The sequence below is a fragment of the Equus przewalskii genome, chromosome 4 (genome assembly GCF_037783145.1).
Source record: "Equus przewalskii isolate Varuska chromosome 4, EquPr2, whole genome shotgun sequence".
NCBI lineage: Eukaryota > Metazoa > Chordata > Mammalia > Perissodactyla > Equidae > Equus > Equus przewalskii.
Genome location: NC_091834.1, coordinates 1,121,233 through 1,135,660, shown reverse-complemented (window position 1 = coordinate 1,135,660; position 14,428 = coordinate 1,121,233). Strand labels below are relative to the sequence as shown.

The 14,428-nt window shown below is 47.1% G+C and overlaps 1 protein-coding gene across 1 annotated transcript in view; it reads left to right on the top strand.

Moving 5' to 3' along the window:
- Positions 1–4,183: 4,183 nt before the first annotated feature.
- The window catches only part of GNAI1 (G protein subunit alpha i1), a 78,463-nt gene continuing 68,218 nt past the window's right edge, over positions 4,184–14,428 (top strand). The window contains exon 1 of the mRNA XM_070616984.1: positions 4,184–4,536. Coding sequence (XP_070473085.1) covers positions 4,419–4,536 — 118 coding nt within the window. The 5' untranslated portion in view covers positions 4,184–4,418. The remainder of the gene's footprint in view (positions 4,537–14,428) is intronic.

Here is a 14,428-nt window from a genome sequence, read left to right as displayed (position 1 = left end):
TTTGGCTTGTTTTTCCTGATGGCAGAATGAGTAGGGAAAAGGTTGGAGTCCAGAAAAAGAGTTTCTTAATTTTATTCTCAGTTCTGACATTTAATCCCATTTGACTTCCGAATAATACAGAATCTCAAGGTTGGAAGGGATCCCAAAAGTTCTTCTCTAGCTGGATCTTTCCCAATATGTGATCATCCAGTCAGTCTAGATTTTTACATCATAGTCAAGAATGTATGAGCTTCTGAGGTTCCCTATCTCCTTTGGGGGGAACTGTACACTATTTTTTCTCACATCAAGATAAAATCTGTTAGCTACAGCTTTCTTCCAATACTTCTAAATCTACCACTTGAATCCACACAGAAAATGTCTACTCCCTCCGATTTATAATTTCTCTTTAGTCATTTGGAAACAGCATCCTGTCACTTTGTACCTTCTCACTCATAACCCCAATTTCTTCAATTATAGAAATAATAAGAATATGACACAATTTGGAGTTACTTTAAGACTTAGATGCTCTCAGCTGAACGTGTCCCAATTTGTCTTTTACCATATGTCTCTAATTTTCTTAACACATGATGCTTAGTATTATTCAGCAATAAAAAGAAGTGGAGGACTGACACAGGTTACCACGTGGATGAACCTTGAAAACCTTATGCTAATGAAATGAGTCGGTCACAAAAGACCGCATACCATATGGTTCCTTGTACATAAAATGTCCAGAATGGGCAAATCTATAGAGACAGTAGGTATATCAGTAGTTGCCTAGGACCCAGGGGGATTAGGGGTGGTGGAAAGATTAGGGGATAATGGCTATGGGGAATAGGGTTTCTTTTGGGGATGATGGCAATGTTCTAGAATTGATTGTCTTGATGGCTGCACAACTCTGTGACTGTACTAGGAGTCCTTGAATTGTACACTTTCAATGGATAAATTATATGGGGTGTGAATTACATCTTAGCATAGCCACTTAAAAAATATGATGTCCAGAAGGTAAACCAGTTCTCTGAAGTACATTGCTCTAACCTCTGTATTTCAATTTCATTCTCTATAAAATAGATGAGTTAATCATATCCACTCCACCTCCTTGATAAGGTTGTGGAATCACATTTTGCAACATCATAATTATGTAAATTATTGATTTGAGTGGCTCTTGCCACCTCATATCTGTGTTACTAACACAATCCACTTGCTGGTAACTCATTTGTTTTGTTGGGTAAGATATTTTTTTTTTTTTAAGTACCTACTACCCAATTCAGGAGAACATAAGAAACACTTAGTACCCATTGTATAAAGTCCAACTGTTCCCCTTAATATTTCAAGCTCTCTTCCAACTGCCTATCATGCTTCACAGCCAAACTACGTTTCGATTATAAAACAATTGCTTCTCCAACGTGTACTTTGCACATTAACCCTTCCAGCTGGTTATCCTTCTCAATTAAAATATATCCTATAACGGACTGAATGTTTGTGTCCCCCGCAATCCACATGTTGACTCCCTAACCCCAGTATAAGGGTATTTGGAAGTGGGGTTTTTGGGAGGTAATTAAGTTTTGACGAGGTTATGAGGGTGGGATTAGTGTCCTTATAAGAAGAGGAAGTGAGACCAGAGCACGTTGTCTCCACATGTGAGCAAGATGCTGGCCATCTGCAAGCCAGGAGGAGAGTCTTCAGTGGGACACTGAATTGTCTGGTATTTTGAACTTGGACTTCCCAGCCTCCAGGACTGTGAGCAATAAATTCCCATTGTTTAAGCCGCTCAGTCTATGATATTTTGTTACAGCAGCCGGAGCTGACCAATACACACCCCTCAAACTCCCCACCCACGCCCAGGAATGGCTTTCTTCTTGCTTCACAAGTTTCTTCCAAACTTTCTTCTCTTGCAGTTTCCCCTCATACAAATCACTCCATTCCTATGCATCCTTTCGGAAGTTTAGCTTCCTGTAAAGCTGATTTCCAGTTCTTGTTCATCCCTGTTTTATATTTTACCTCCTCACCTACTGGACAAGCTTCTCAAATGAGCGGGGTAATGTGTACATTCTGTTATACCTTCTTTTCTCCAAAACACAAGTTTTGTAGCCATTTCCACCAGTCCTCAGTCGTGATTGCTTCCTCTTTCCCTGCAATTGTTGGTCCCACACTCTATATCGCCCGAAGCTTATAGGAAAGACAACAACAGACAATCCAACATGGCGAACACACAAACACTACGTTGAGAGTTCACTCCACCAAGTTTAATTCCAGAGTTTCTGAGGAACATCACCATTTAGAGCGCCAAGAAATACAGGGAGAGTAGAAGGTGACTACAATTTAAGGCTTGTTCCTTTTTGTTGTTATTTTACTAAAAGTCATAGGAAACGTGGAGGCAGTCCTTGAAACGGCATCTCTTGAGCCCAGCAGGTGTGCAGAACAGGAAAGGGCATGTCCAGCAGGGAGGACCCTGACAGTCCCCAATTGCCCTGCCAGGCCTGGCCTAGGGGACCCCTCTACAGCTCTTCTGACTGCATCAGCTCAGCCTCACTCTCTCGGAAAACTCAAGCCCAGTGATTGCAAATGCCTTTTAGGAAACAAGACTTGCAGATGGAAACGAAAGACCAATCTCCCAAATTTTAGTACATCAAAGATGTTTTTCTTTGCTGCCAGCCCCATCTTAGAAGCAACCAGCAACATTCTCTGCCGTGGCTGTCAGGGAGAGGTGTGGTGCAAATGACAGCAAGAGACAGACCTCAAACCTCAGCCCATTCCTCAGATGCTGAGTGGAATGCCTGGCAGGCCCCAGAAGCTGACCTCCTCCCCCAGACCAGGTACAACCGATGGCGTGCATCCGCTCCTTCTCAGTTCCTGGGCGAGGAAGCTGAAGCCTGCGAGAAGGAACGACATGCTCCGTGGCTTATGACTTACTAACGTGGTCATAAATATCGGTTCCAACTTGGCTGGGGAGCTTCCATCCCGCCCCGGTCGCGGTGTGGAGCAGATCTGTTTGCGTGGGTGTGTTTTACTGCTCTCGTCATTTAAAAATATACTCGTTGCTTCTTTGTCTCACGTTTTCTCAGGTCGTGAGGAAATCCTTCTAAACGTTCTCTGCTTGCGAAAAGAAACGTGAGAATGGATGGAAGGATGCAAGGAAGGGAAGGGAGACGGAAGGGAGCAGGCTGACCTCCTAGCTCCCCAGACTTCTCTGTTCCCCCGTCCCCACTGCCTTCGCCTCGGCTCGCTCCCTCCCAGCTCCATCCCCTCCCGCCGCGCAGAAGGCCGGCCCCGGGGCTGTGCGCTGGACCACCCCGCGAGGCCGCGGGCGCCGGGCGCGCTCGGAGCCGGGACGGGCGCTCCCCGCGCCCAACTTGGGCAGCGCTCCGGCCGACCCCCGAAGCGGCAGGTCCGCATAGACCCCCGTGCAAGCCAACGGCCAGAGACCACCCGCTCCCGCGGAGGAAGAGAGGCGGTGCGCTCGCCGGCGGCCAGGCTCTCGGGGGCGCTTCTCCGGGGCGCGCGCCCGCTCGAGGGGCGCTGTCCGAGGGCACGTGCGCGGGAGCGCGCTCCAGGGCCGCCGCGGGGAAGGGCTGGGGGGACGGCAGCGGCAGAGGTGGTGGGCGGGACGGGGCGGTGGGGCGGCCCGGGGCTGGTGAGAGGCGGGGCCGCGGCGGGCGGGCGGAGCGAGGGTGACGGGGGCGCGGTGTGCCCCGGGAGCGGCCGGGGGCGGGTCTGTCCGAGGGCGGGTCTGTCCGGTGGCGAGGGGCGGGAGGGGCGAGGGTAATGGGGGCGCGGTGCGCCGCGGGAGCGAACGGGGGCGTGCCTGGCGGTTTGCCCTGGGAAAGGCCGGGGGGCGGGTCTGGCGGGGGGCGGTGCTCGCGAGGAGCTGCCAGGGGCGGGTCTAGTCCGGGGCAGGGCTGGCGGGGGGCGGGTGGGGCGAGGGTGATGGGGGGCGGTACGCCCTGGGAGCTGCCGGGCGTGGGTCTAGCCAGGGGCGGGGCTGGCCGGTGGCGGGGCTGGCGGGGGGCGGGTGGGGCGAGGGTGAGGGAGGCGGTGCGCCCCGGGAGTGGTCGCGGGGCGGGGCGAGGGTGATGGAGGCGGTGCGCCCCGGGAGTGGTCGCGGGGCGGGGCGAAGGTGATGATGGGCGGTGCGCCCCGGGAGCGGCCGGGGCGGGGCTGGCGGGGGGCGGGCCGCGGCGGCGCGCGGACGACAGCTCCAGGCTCCGCGAGGCTGCGGCGCGGCCGGCGGCGGGAGGCGGCAGCAGGGGTTCCCGGGAGCTCGGTCGCGGCTGGTGGGCGCCGGGGCGCCGGCATCGTAGCGCGCGTAGCGAGGGGCGCGGCGGGCGGGCTGTGCGGACGGCGCCTGCCCCGGGGTCCGGAGGGCGGCGGCGGCGGCGGCCGGGAGAGGGCCGCCCGCTTGCGGAGAGGAGGCGCTGCCCGCGCCGGGCCCGCTCGGCACGATGGGCTGCACGCTGAGCGCCGAGGACAAGGCGGCGGTGGAGCGCAGCAAGATGATCGACCGCAACCTGCGCGAGGACGGCGAGAAGGCGGCGCGCGAGGTCAAGCTGCTGCTGCTCGGTGAGCGGCCGGGGTCGGGGGGTCGGGGCCGGGGCTGGGGCCAGGGGTCGGGGTCGGGTTCGGGGCCAGGGCGTTGGGGGTCGACCCTCGCGGGGACGTGTCCTGGCGCCCAGGGCGCGTCGGGTAGCGCCCGAGATGTTGTCCAAGGGCGCGTGTCCGGTGCGGGGCAGAGCCGGGCGAGCGCGCACCCGGGTCCTGGTCTCCCCCTTCGCTTCCCGGCTCACCGGGTGTGGACCCCAGAGCCAGGAGCGGGTGGGAGGGCGCCCTTTATTGGAGTTAGCGCGGCCGCGTGGAGATGGGCACATCCGCACCGTGAGAGCCCAGCCCTGTGCGCAGGGCGCTGTGGCGGTGCGCGTTCCCCGCGGCCCGAGCGCCGCGCGCGGTGAGGTCGAGGCCCCTTCGTGGGGTCCCCGTGGGTCGCGTGCGTCTCCTGTGAACTTGCCCTGGCGACTCCATGCCCGATGCAGGAGCACTGGCTGTGTTTGCGGTGCGGGAGGAAGCGGGCTGCGCTGCGCCCGGTCGTTAGTGGGGACCTGGGAACCACCGGGGCGGGGTGACATTCGCTCCTGGGAGATGCTCGAGCGGAGAAACCGACGGGGGAGATGCGAGAGGGTCACGCCGGCGACAGGACCCTCCCCGCCGCCGCGGGTCCTGATGGATGAGGTTGACCAGACACACGCCAGGGCTCTCATTTGCTCTTGGGGAAACGCTTTCTTTTCCTTCTTTGAAAGGAGAGAACATAAAAAGAGGAGCCAGGGTTTTGACTAGGGGATACGTTGGGAAATAGTCGCAGCCTACGGTTTGTAGATATATGAGCTAGGATTTTCTTTTGTTTGCATGTTACCCCCCTACACCCTATAGGTATTTAGGTAGATGAAAGACTTCTCAGAATCATCATTTGCACTGCCAGCGATTGCTTGTAATTTTGTATCGGTTATAATAAAACACAAACATTGCACAAACCTGCTTTTAGTAAGCTTCTGTTTCATTGGTTTAATGATTGCAGGAAAAATGGTGGGTTTTTTCCCCCATTACTAGTAGGCTTAGAAGCAGCAAACTTGGCATGACTAAAAGTAATAATGATCTGAGTCATTTTGCGAGCAAACTGTGAAATAACTTTGCATTTTGAAGACTTGGGTGGCTTTCTTCGCCACCTTCCCCCACGTAAATCTTGCACTTGGTGCTTTTAGCTTAAGTTTTTACCTTAATAAGAAATACTGTATTTTGACGAGGTCAGTGTATTCTTAGTGCATTGAGCATGGAAGACACACCTTGCTATGGAAACATATGGACGCTCCTCTTACCCATTAATGTGCTTGAGGCAAAAATGCAAAAAAAAAAAAAGGTTGAAAAGTTATTTTGCTGCTGTTTCTGCGCTCCTGCCGTGAAGTGTTATTTCGGTTTATTGTAATGTGGCTCTTAGTTTGAGCCAGCCATCCTCCATGTTTGAGGCAGGTGGAAAATGAACCCTTGGCTGTTATTTTATGCTTTAATTAGATGTCTGTTAGAGAGAGATGGGCAGGCATAAAGGTCCGGGCACTCGCGTTTTGCTTTGTTCAGAAGAGGTGGGTGTTTTTCCTCAGTCTTAGCGCCGCTGGCATTTTGGGCAGGAAAATTCTTTGTGGTGAGGCTGTCTTGTGCATTGTAGGATGTTAGTACATCTTGGCCTCTACCGGTTAGATCACCATAGCAGCCCCCTCAAACTGTGACTCCAGAAAATATCTCCAGATTTCCCCAAACGTCCCCTGGGGGCAAAAATTAACCTGGGCCGAGAACCACTGTTGTAGATTAGCCGTTAAATATAGTCGCATGTGTAATAAAGACCCCCAAATTGCATCTCTATAGCCCGCTATAGAGAGACTTAGAAGAAAGGTGTCGCGGACTCAAGATTTTCAGAAGAAATCGTGGAATTTTTGTTTCTCCACGCCAGTAAGGTTAGAGAGATTTCACGATGACTTTTTAAAATCTTTCGGTAGCTGAGTCCCTTCAGCCGTCTTCTCTGGCTTTAGTCTTTTCCGTGCATCTCGTCTCTGCAGAAATCCTTTGGCGTGCCTGTCTGTGGTCCACCCCCCCCCCCCCCCCGCCCCCGGATCTGTCTTACTCCCACTTGACTCTACCCTTTTGCCCAGAGTCCCAGCACCCCCGTTCCTATAAACAGACTGCTGGCTTACTTATTTCATACATCATAATTCTTAAAATGTTTGTTTTTTTTTTTTCCCCAATTTGGCTTTAGCAGGAAGTGTTGACCTTTGGTTCTTTCCTAGATGCTTAAAGTCACAATGTGAAATCATTGTGCGTGAAACACGGCAAGTGAATCAACTGGAAATATAAAATGGTTTCTAGGGGACCTGTAACCAGTGTCATTTCCATTTACATCAGGTGTTCTTCCTCTTCAGTTATTTGTTTTTCTTATCACGTGTTTTTTTTTTTTTTCATTTAAGGCAAAAAGCCTCCAAAATATATTTAAGATAGTATAGTAAATTGTTCATTATATTGCATTTTTTCCTGAGGCATGTGTTGCCTTTTTAGGCATCTGGGATGAGATATTCAGGTATGAGACAAACATTATTAGGAAGAAGCTTTGGGTACTATCTATAATGACTTAAAAAAAAAAAATAGAGGTTTTTCACTATCCTTATGAGGAGCAGTGAATTAGACCTTAGGAAAGAGAAGACCTCGTGTAAACATTGACCTCAAGGAAATTCGCTTAGGGTTTGGGTGGTTCAAGGCTTCATGTTTTTGTATTAGATTAGGTTTTAGGTATTAATATGTTTTCAGGCTTTAGTGTCAGAATAATAATCCAAAATAGAAAAACTTATTTTTTTTTATAGAGTTTTTTTTTTTTTTAAAGATTTTTATTATTTCCTTTTTCTCCCCAAAGCCCCCCAGTACATAGTTGTATATTCTTTGTTGTGGGTTCTTCTAGTTGTGGCATGTGGGACGCTGCCTCAGCGTGGTCTGATGAGCAGTGCCATGTCCGCGCGCCCAGGATTCGAACCAACGAAACACTGGGCTGCCTGCAGCAGAGCGCGTGAACTTAACCACTCGGCCACGGGGCCAGCCCCTAGAAAAACTTATTTTAACTAAAGTTTTCTTTCCGTTATATGTATATGTGTGTGTGTGTGTATATATATGTGTGCATATATATAATGTCTCAGGAGAATCCTTTTGTTACTGTTGTATCTTGGCAGATGTTACAATTTATCATCCTTTTAAGGGCAGTATCTGTTACACCTAGGCTGTTTCAGTGAGACTGTCTTGTACATATGGGTACTTATTAAATATTATGTTATCATAATCTTCATGGAGTTAAATGAAAGTGAAATGTGCAGGAAACAGTTCTTCCTAAATCTTTGCACCCTGAAGCTTTGCATTCTTATTCTCCTTCCCTCCGCTCATCCTTGGAAGTGAAAATGCCCAGTCTGCCTCCTCCTGGAGGTGGGTTTAAATGTCCTACGTTGAGTGAAAATGAGGAGACAGATCAGACCTCTTCTGCTTGATGCATGTTTTTCTGTTGCTACCACCAACCAGCTGTTTGAGAAGCTGCATCATTAGTCTTTCCTCTTCCCCTTGATCTGGCCCTGTGACTTTTTTAGTTGAGAAATTCTGGCGTTGCCAGACTTTGGATTTTGCGTTGATTTAGGTGTTTCTTGGAACTGGCTCAGGACCTTAGCTGTCCGAAAGCCCATTTCCTTGAGTAAGTGGACCCGGTGTTCCATGGGTCGTGTGCTCCTCTCTCGAAGCCTCCTCGTAAGGCCACTTACCTTGACTGGAGCCACAGGTGGTCCTGCAGGATGTTCCAAAGGGCTGATTCTTCTGTCTTCTTTTTCTCCTCCTCGCATTTACTGTCCAGGTTCTGCTCTCCCCGATTCCGCTAGGCTTTCCTGCCTCCAGTCTTTGCCTCTGGCCTCTTCTTCCTGCCTTGGGTGTCATGCTAATTCCCCGCTCAACCTTCCTTGCCTTCTCTGTTGCCTGCAGAATAAAAGCTGCTTCTAGCCCTGGCTTTTCCCTCTGCCTTTCTGCTCTTTTCCTCCGGGCGCCCCCTCCTCCCGACAGGAACCGCTGACATATGGCCAGCCGTATTTGCGCTGTTTCCCGGTTCTTGAGCCTGTGCCCTGCCTGTCCCCTACGAGTGCGGGCTCTTTGCTGGCAGAGTCTTTGTTAGTCATCCTTCGTGTCCCTAACATCTCATTTACTGTCTTGTGCACAATTAGTTCTTAATTATGTTATCTTCTATAGGATTAGAACTTACCTAGAATATAAACCTTATACCTTGCCATTTTCAGTGTTGATGGGAATAACTACCCAGCCAAACAAAAAAGGAATAGAAATAGTGTGTGATGACCAAAATAAGCGTGCATTATCTAAAAGCAAATTATTTAGTTTAAGAACTTTTTCCATATTTGTAAGAACTTTTCACAGTCATTGTATTATTTGATAAATTAGAGACAATGACAAGGATAATTCATCGGAGGAGGGTTTGCCGTGGTTGTGCCGTTGTTGTGTTGTTCCTTAAAACATTTTTTTGGTAAGGGTAAGTCTCATTTTCTAATCTTTATTTTTGGCTTCTTTTAACCATAAATAAAGAGCACAAGTCTTGTTAAATTTATCAGTGATGAGAAATATAATGCCTATATTGTAGAATTTAGTGGGACATATCAGGAAATACAATGCCTATCTTACAGGATTTAGTGGAAGATTTGTTTAAACCTGAAAAAGATTGCTGTAGTTTCTTAAACAAAAACTGAATATCCACCCACAGTCTTAATTTTTATTCTGTTATGTGTCTCTCTGCCTGGACAATTCAGGATACCACAGATTCCCTTGGGAGGCCCTGATCGTATGTGTCACATTTCTAGGTCACATATTTCTTGGTCACATGTTCTGACATGCAGTCGGCCACTGCGTGACTTCTCAGAGTGTGACATTGGTGAGGCTCGGATCCCAGATGGCGTTTGAGCCGAAAGAGCTGAGGTCAGCTGCACCTCATCTTGGAGTGCTTAGGCTGCTTTTGGTCATAACTTGCTAAATACTAATTAAAAACCTTATCAGAAACAGGGCAAAAGTAATTTTAAAGTGAGTGTTTGTTACCATACACTTAGTGGCTTCAAACAATGCAGAATTGGTTAATTTTACATTTCTAGGGGTCAGAAGTCCAGAATGAGTGTCCCCGGGCTACAATCAGGATGTCGGCAGCTTGCTGTCTTCTGGAGGTCCTGCAGAAGAATCCCCTCCTCTGCCTTTTCCAGCCTCTGTCTGGTGGCTGCCTGTTTTCACTGGCTCATGGTCCCTTCCTCTGCAAAGCCAGCGGTGGCTGGTGGAGTCTTTGTCAGGTCCTGTAGCTTTCCTGGTCCCCTCTGTCACTTACAAGGACCCTTGTGATTACACTGGTGGCCCACCCAGGTAATCCAGGACAGCAGCCTCATCTCAAGGTCTTTATCTTAACTAAGTCTGCAAAGTTCCTCTCACCGTGTAGGGTAACACGCTCACAGGTTCCAGGCAGGCCATGGGCATCTTTGGGGGCTGCTCTTCTTGCTCCCAGTCTGCCCTCTGGCCGCCAAAGATTCACATCCATCTCACGTGCAGAATACGTTTGCCCTGTCCCAGCGCCTCCTGAAGTCTCAACCCATTACAGCATCAACTCAGCGTCCAAAATCTCATCCAGATCTCATAATCTAGCTCAGGTATGGGTGGGATTCTGGGCATAATCCATACTGGGATAAAATTCTTCCTGTGAACCTGTGAATCTAGAAAACACAGTATCTGCTCCCAGAATACGATGGTGGGACCGGCATAGGGTGTCAGTTAGAGACACTCCCTTTCAAAAAAGGAGGAAGTGGCAAGAAGAAAGGAGCCATCAGTCCCACGCACTGTCCAAGCTACATTAGGTTTCAAGGCCTAGAAGTGATCTCTGTGCCTGTCAGCTCTGCCCTCTGGGACCTGGACCGCCCTGGGAGTCCTTCCTTTTTAATGGAAGGTGGCACCTGTTTGCAGCTGAGTGATTTTATCAGCTTTGCTTCTTGCCTGTAGAATTATGGTGATGTGACAGCATCCTTTCTTGTTGTCCTCTTCATTTGTCTTTTTCCTCTTCCACTTTCCTATAACCAACAAGGAAAAGAACAGGGAGCACCTTCCACAGTTTGCTTGGAAATCTCATCTAAATACCCCAGTTCGTAGCTTACCAACTCTGCCTTCCGCATACCTGCAGGACATGATTCACTTCGGCTCTCCGTGGCTACCTCACAAGGATCTCCTGTCCTCTAGTTTCTGATGACACGTTGCTCTTTTCCATCTGAGTCCTCTCCAGCCGCGCATCTGAAGTCCACAGTCTGTTCATGACAGTTCAGTATTTTCTAAGCTCAAGTATGTTTCTCTGTCACGTTCCCCACTTCCACCGAGGCCCTCATAGGACAGACGTTGACATCTGTGTTTCTGACAGCCTGTCAAGGCAATCTAGGCTTTTTCTGTCGCACGCCTCAAAATTATTTCAGCCTCTGCCCGTTGGCTAGTTCCAAATCCGTTTCCACGTTTTTGGTGTTTGTTACAGGAACACCCCACTTCCAGATACCCTCGTTGATATGTCATCTGTAACTTTAGGGCACGCCTAATGATTGTCATTTCATATTCCTCAATCCTTTGTAACTGATGTAACCATCATGGTAACAGCAAATTCACCAGTTTATGGTGCTTCATATTCAACCCATCGTATCTCGCTTGAGACATAGTGTGAAAGAATAGAATTTTCTTTGCCTTCTCGTCAGTGGAGTTTTTCCTGACCGTCTAGTCTAAAGGGAGAGTCTTTGCTCTCCCTTCCTAATTACACCATTTTGAAATCATCTTCTGCATTTCCTTTTTCTCTTTTTTTTTTTAAATTTTTTTTATTTTTAAGGAAGATTAGCCCTGAGCTCACTGCTGCCAATCCTCCTCTTTTTGTTGCTGAGGAAGACTGGCCCTGAGCTAACATCCGTGCTCATCTTCCTCCACTTTATATGTGGGACGCCTACCACAGCATGGCTTGCCACGTGGTGCCATGTCTGCATCCAGGATCCGAACCAGCGAACCCCAGGCCGCTGAAGCGGAACGTGCGCACTTAACTGCTGTGCCACCAGGCCGGCCCCCGCATTTCCTTTTTTATTGTATGTTGCATCCCCCTATGGGGTTGGCTCCATTAGAGCGTGAATCCTATTCGACTTGTCACCTAATGGCATGGCACACTGTAGTCCTTTCATAAATGTTGATTAAATGAATGACTAGATAAATTATTGAACATCAGTTCTGACTAATAGTGCTTTAAAGGGAAATGGTGATACATTTTCTTTGTGCCTTGGGTAATTTTAGTAAATGTTGGCACAGTCTATCCCCATTTATCTCTTTTATATCTTGCTGGTTGGAGTAACTAAAACTTGCTACGTTATTTCTCACACCGTTCTAGAAAATGAAATTAATTTGCAGGACCTAATTCTTTGATGGTTTTTTTTAGCTTATTCGTTTTCCGTATTTATTTATTTAAATTTCAGGTGTACAGCGTTGTATTTCTACTTCTGTGTAGACCACATATCTTCCCCACCAGAAGTCTAGTTGCCATCCACATGTGCCCCTTTACCACCCCCACACCCCTGTAACCACCAATCTGTTCCCTGTATCTGTGTGTGTTTCTGTTCTACATAGGAGTGAAATCATGCAGTGTTTGTCTTCCTCTGTCTCACTTACTTTGCTTAGCATAATACCCTCAAGGGCCTTTCATGTTGTTGCAAATGGAAGATTTCATCATTTTTTATGTTTGAGTACTATTCCATTGCATATTTATAGATATCGCATTTTCTTTATCTGTTCCTCTGTTGATGGGCGCTTACGTTGTTTCCAGGTGTTGGCTACTGTGAATAATGCTGCAATGAGCGTAGGGTGCACATATCTTTTCAGATTAGTTTTTTTGTGTTCTTTGGACAAATACCCAGAAGTGAAATAGCTGAATCATATGGTATTTCTATTTTTAATTTTCTGAGGAATCTCCATACTGTTTTCCATAGTGGCTGCACCAGTTTTCATTCCCACCAGCAGTGGATGAGGGTTCCCTTTTCTCCTCATCCTCTCCAACACTCTTTATTTTTTGTCTTTTTAATAAGAGCCATTCTGAAGGGCGTGGGGTGATATCTTGTTGTGGTTTTGATTTGCGTTTCCTTGATAATTAGTGACGTTGAACATCTTTTCATGTGCCTGTTGGTCATCTGCATGTCTTCTTTGGAGAAATGTCTGTTCATATCCTCTGCCCATTTTTTAAACAGCTTGCTTGTTTTTTGTTGTTGTTGGGATGTATGAGTTCTTCATATATTTTGGATATTAACCCCTTATTAGATATATGGTTTGCAAATATCTTCTCTCACTTGTTAGATTGACTTTTTGTTTTGTTGATGGTTTCCTTTGCTGTATAGAAGCTTATTAGTTTAGTGAAGTCCCATTTGTCTGTTTTTTCTTTTGTTTCCCTTGCCTGAGGAGACATATTCAAAAAGATACTGCTAAGATACTGCTAAGACCGATGTCAAAGAGTGTACTGCCTATGTTTTCTTCTAGGAGTTTTGTGCTTTCAGGTCTTACCTTCAAGTCTTTGATCCATTTCGAGTTAATTTTTGTGTATGGTGAAAGATATTGGTCTACTTTCATTCTTTTGCATGTGGTGTCCAACACCGTTTATTGAAGAGACTCTCCTTTCTCCATCGTATGTCCTTGGCTCCCTTGTTGAAGTTTAGCTGTCCGTATATGTGTGGCCTTATTTCTGGGCTCTCGATTCTGTTCCATTGATCTGTGTGTCTGTTTTTGTGCCAGTCCCATGCTGTTTTGGTTACTAGAGCTTTGGAGTATATTTTGAAATCAGGGAGTGTGATATCTCAAACTTCATTTTTTTCCCCTCAGGATTGCTTTGGTTATTTGGGGTCTTTTATTTTTCCATATGAATTTTAGGATTCTTTGTTCTATTTCCATGAAGAATGTCATTGGGATTCTGATTGGGATGGCGTTGAATCTGTAGATTGCTTTAGGTAGTATGGACATTTTAACTATGAGCACGTGAATGAGCACAGAATATCTTTCCATTTGTTTCTGTCTTCTTTGATTTCTTTTCAACAGTGTCATGGTTTTCAATATACAGGCCTTTCACCTCATTGGTTAAGTTTATTCCTAGGCATTTTATTCTTTTTGTTGCAATTGTAAATGAGATTGTGTTCTTGATTTCTCTTTCTGCTAGTTCGTTGTTGGTGTGTAGAAATGCAAGTGATTTTTGTATGTTGATTTTGTGCTCTGCAACTTTACTGTATTTGTTATTGTTTCTAATAGCTTTTTGATGGATTCTTTACGGTTTTCTCTGTATAAAATCATGTCATCTATAGATAGCAACAGTTTCACTTCTTCCTTTCCAATTTGGATCCTTTTTATTTCTTTTTCTTGTCTAATTGCTCTGGCTAGGACTTCCAATACCATGTTGAATAAGAGTGGTGATAGTGGGCACCCTTGTCTTGTTCCTATTCTCAGAGGGATGGCTTTCAGTTTTTCCCCATTAAGTATGATGTTGGCTGTGGGTTTCTCATATATGGCCTTTATTATGTTGAGGTACTTTCCTTCTATACCCATTTTTTGAGAGTTTTTGTCATAAATGGATGCTATATCTTGCCAAATGCTTTTCTGTGTCTGTTGAGATGATCAATGATTTTTATTCTTCATTTTGTTAATGTGGTGTATCACATTGATTTGTGGATGTTGAACCATCCCTGCATCCCTGGAATAAATCCCACTTGATCTTGGTGTGTGATCCTTTTAATGTATTGTATTCAATTGTCTAATATTTTGTTGAGGATTTTTGCCCCTGTGTTTATCAGTGATATTGGCCTGTAATTTTCTTTTT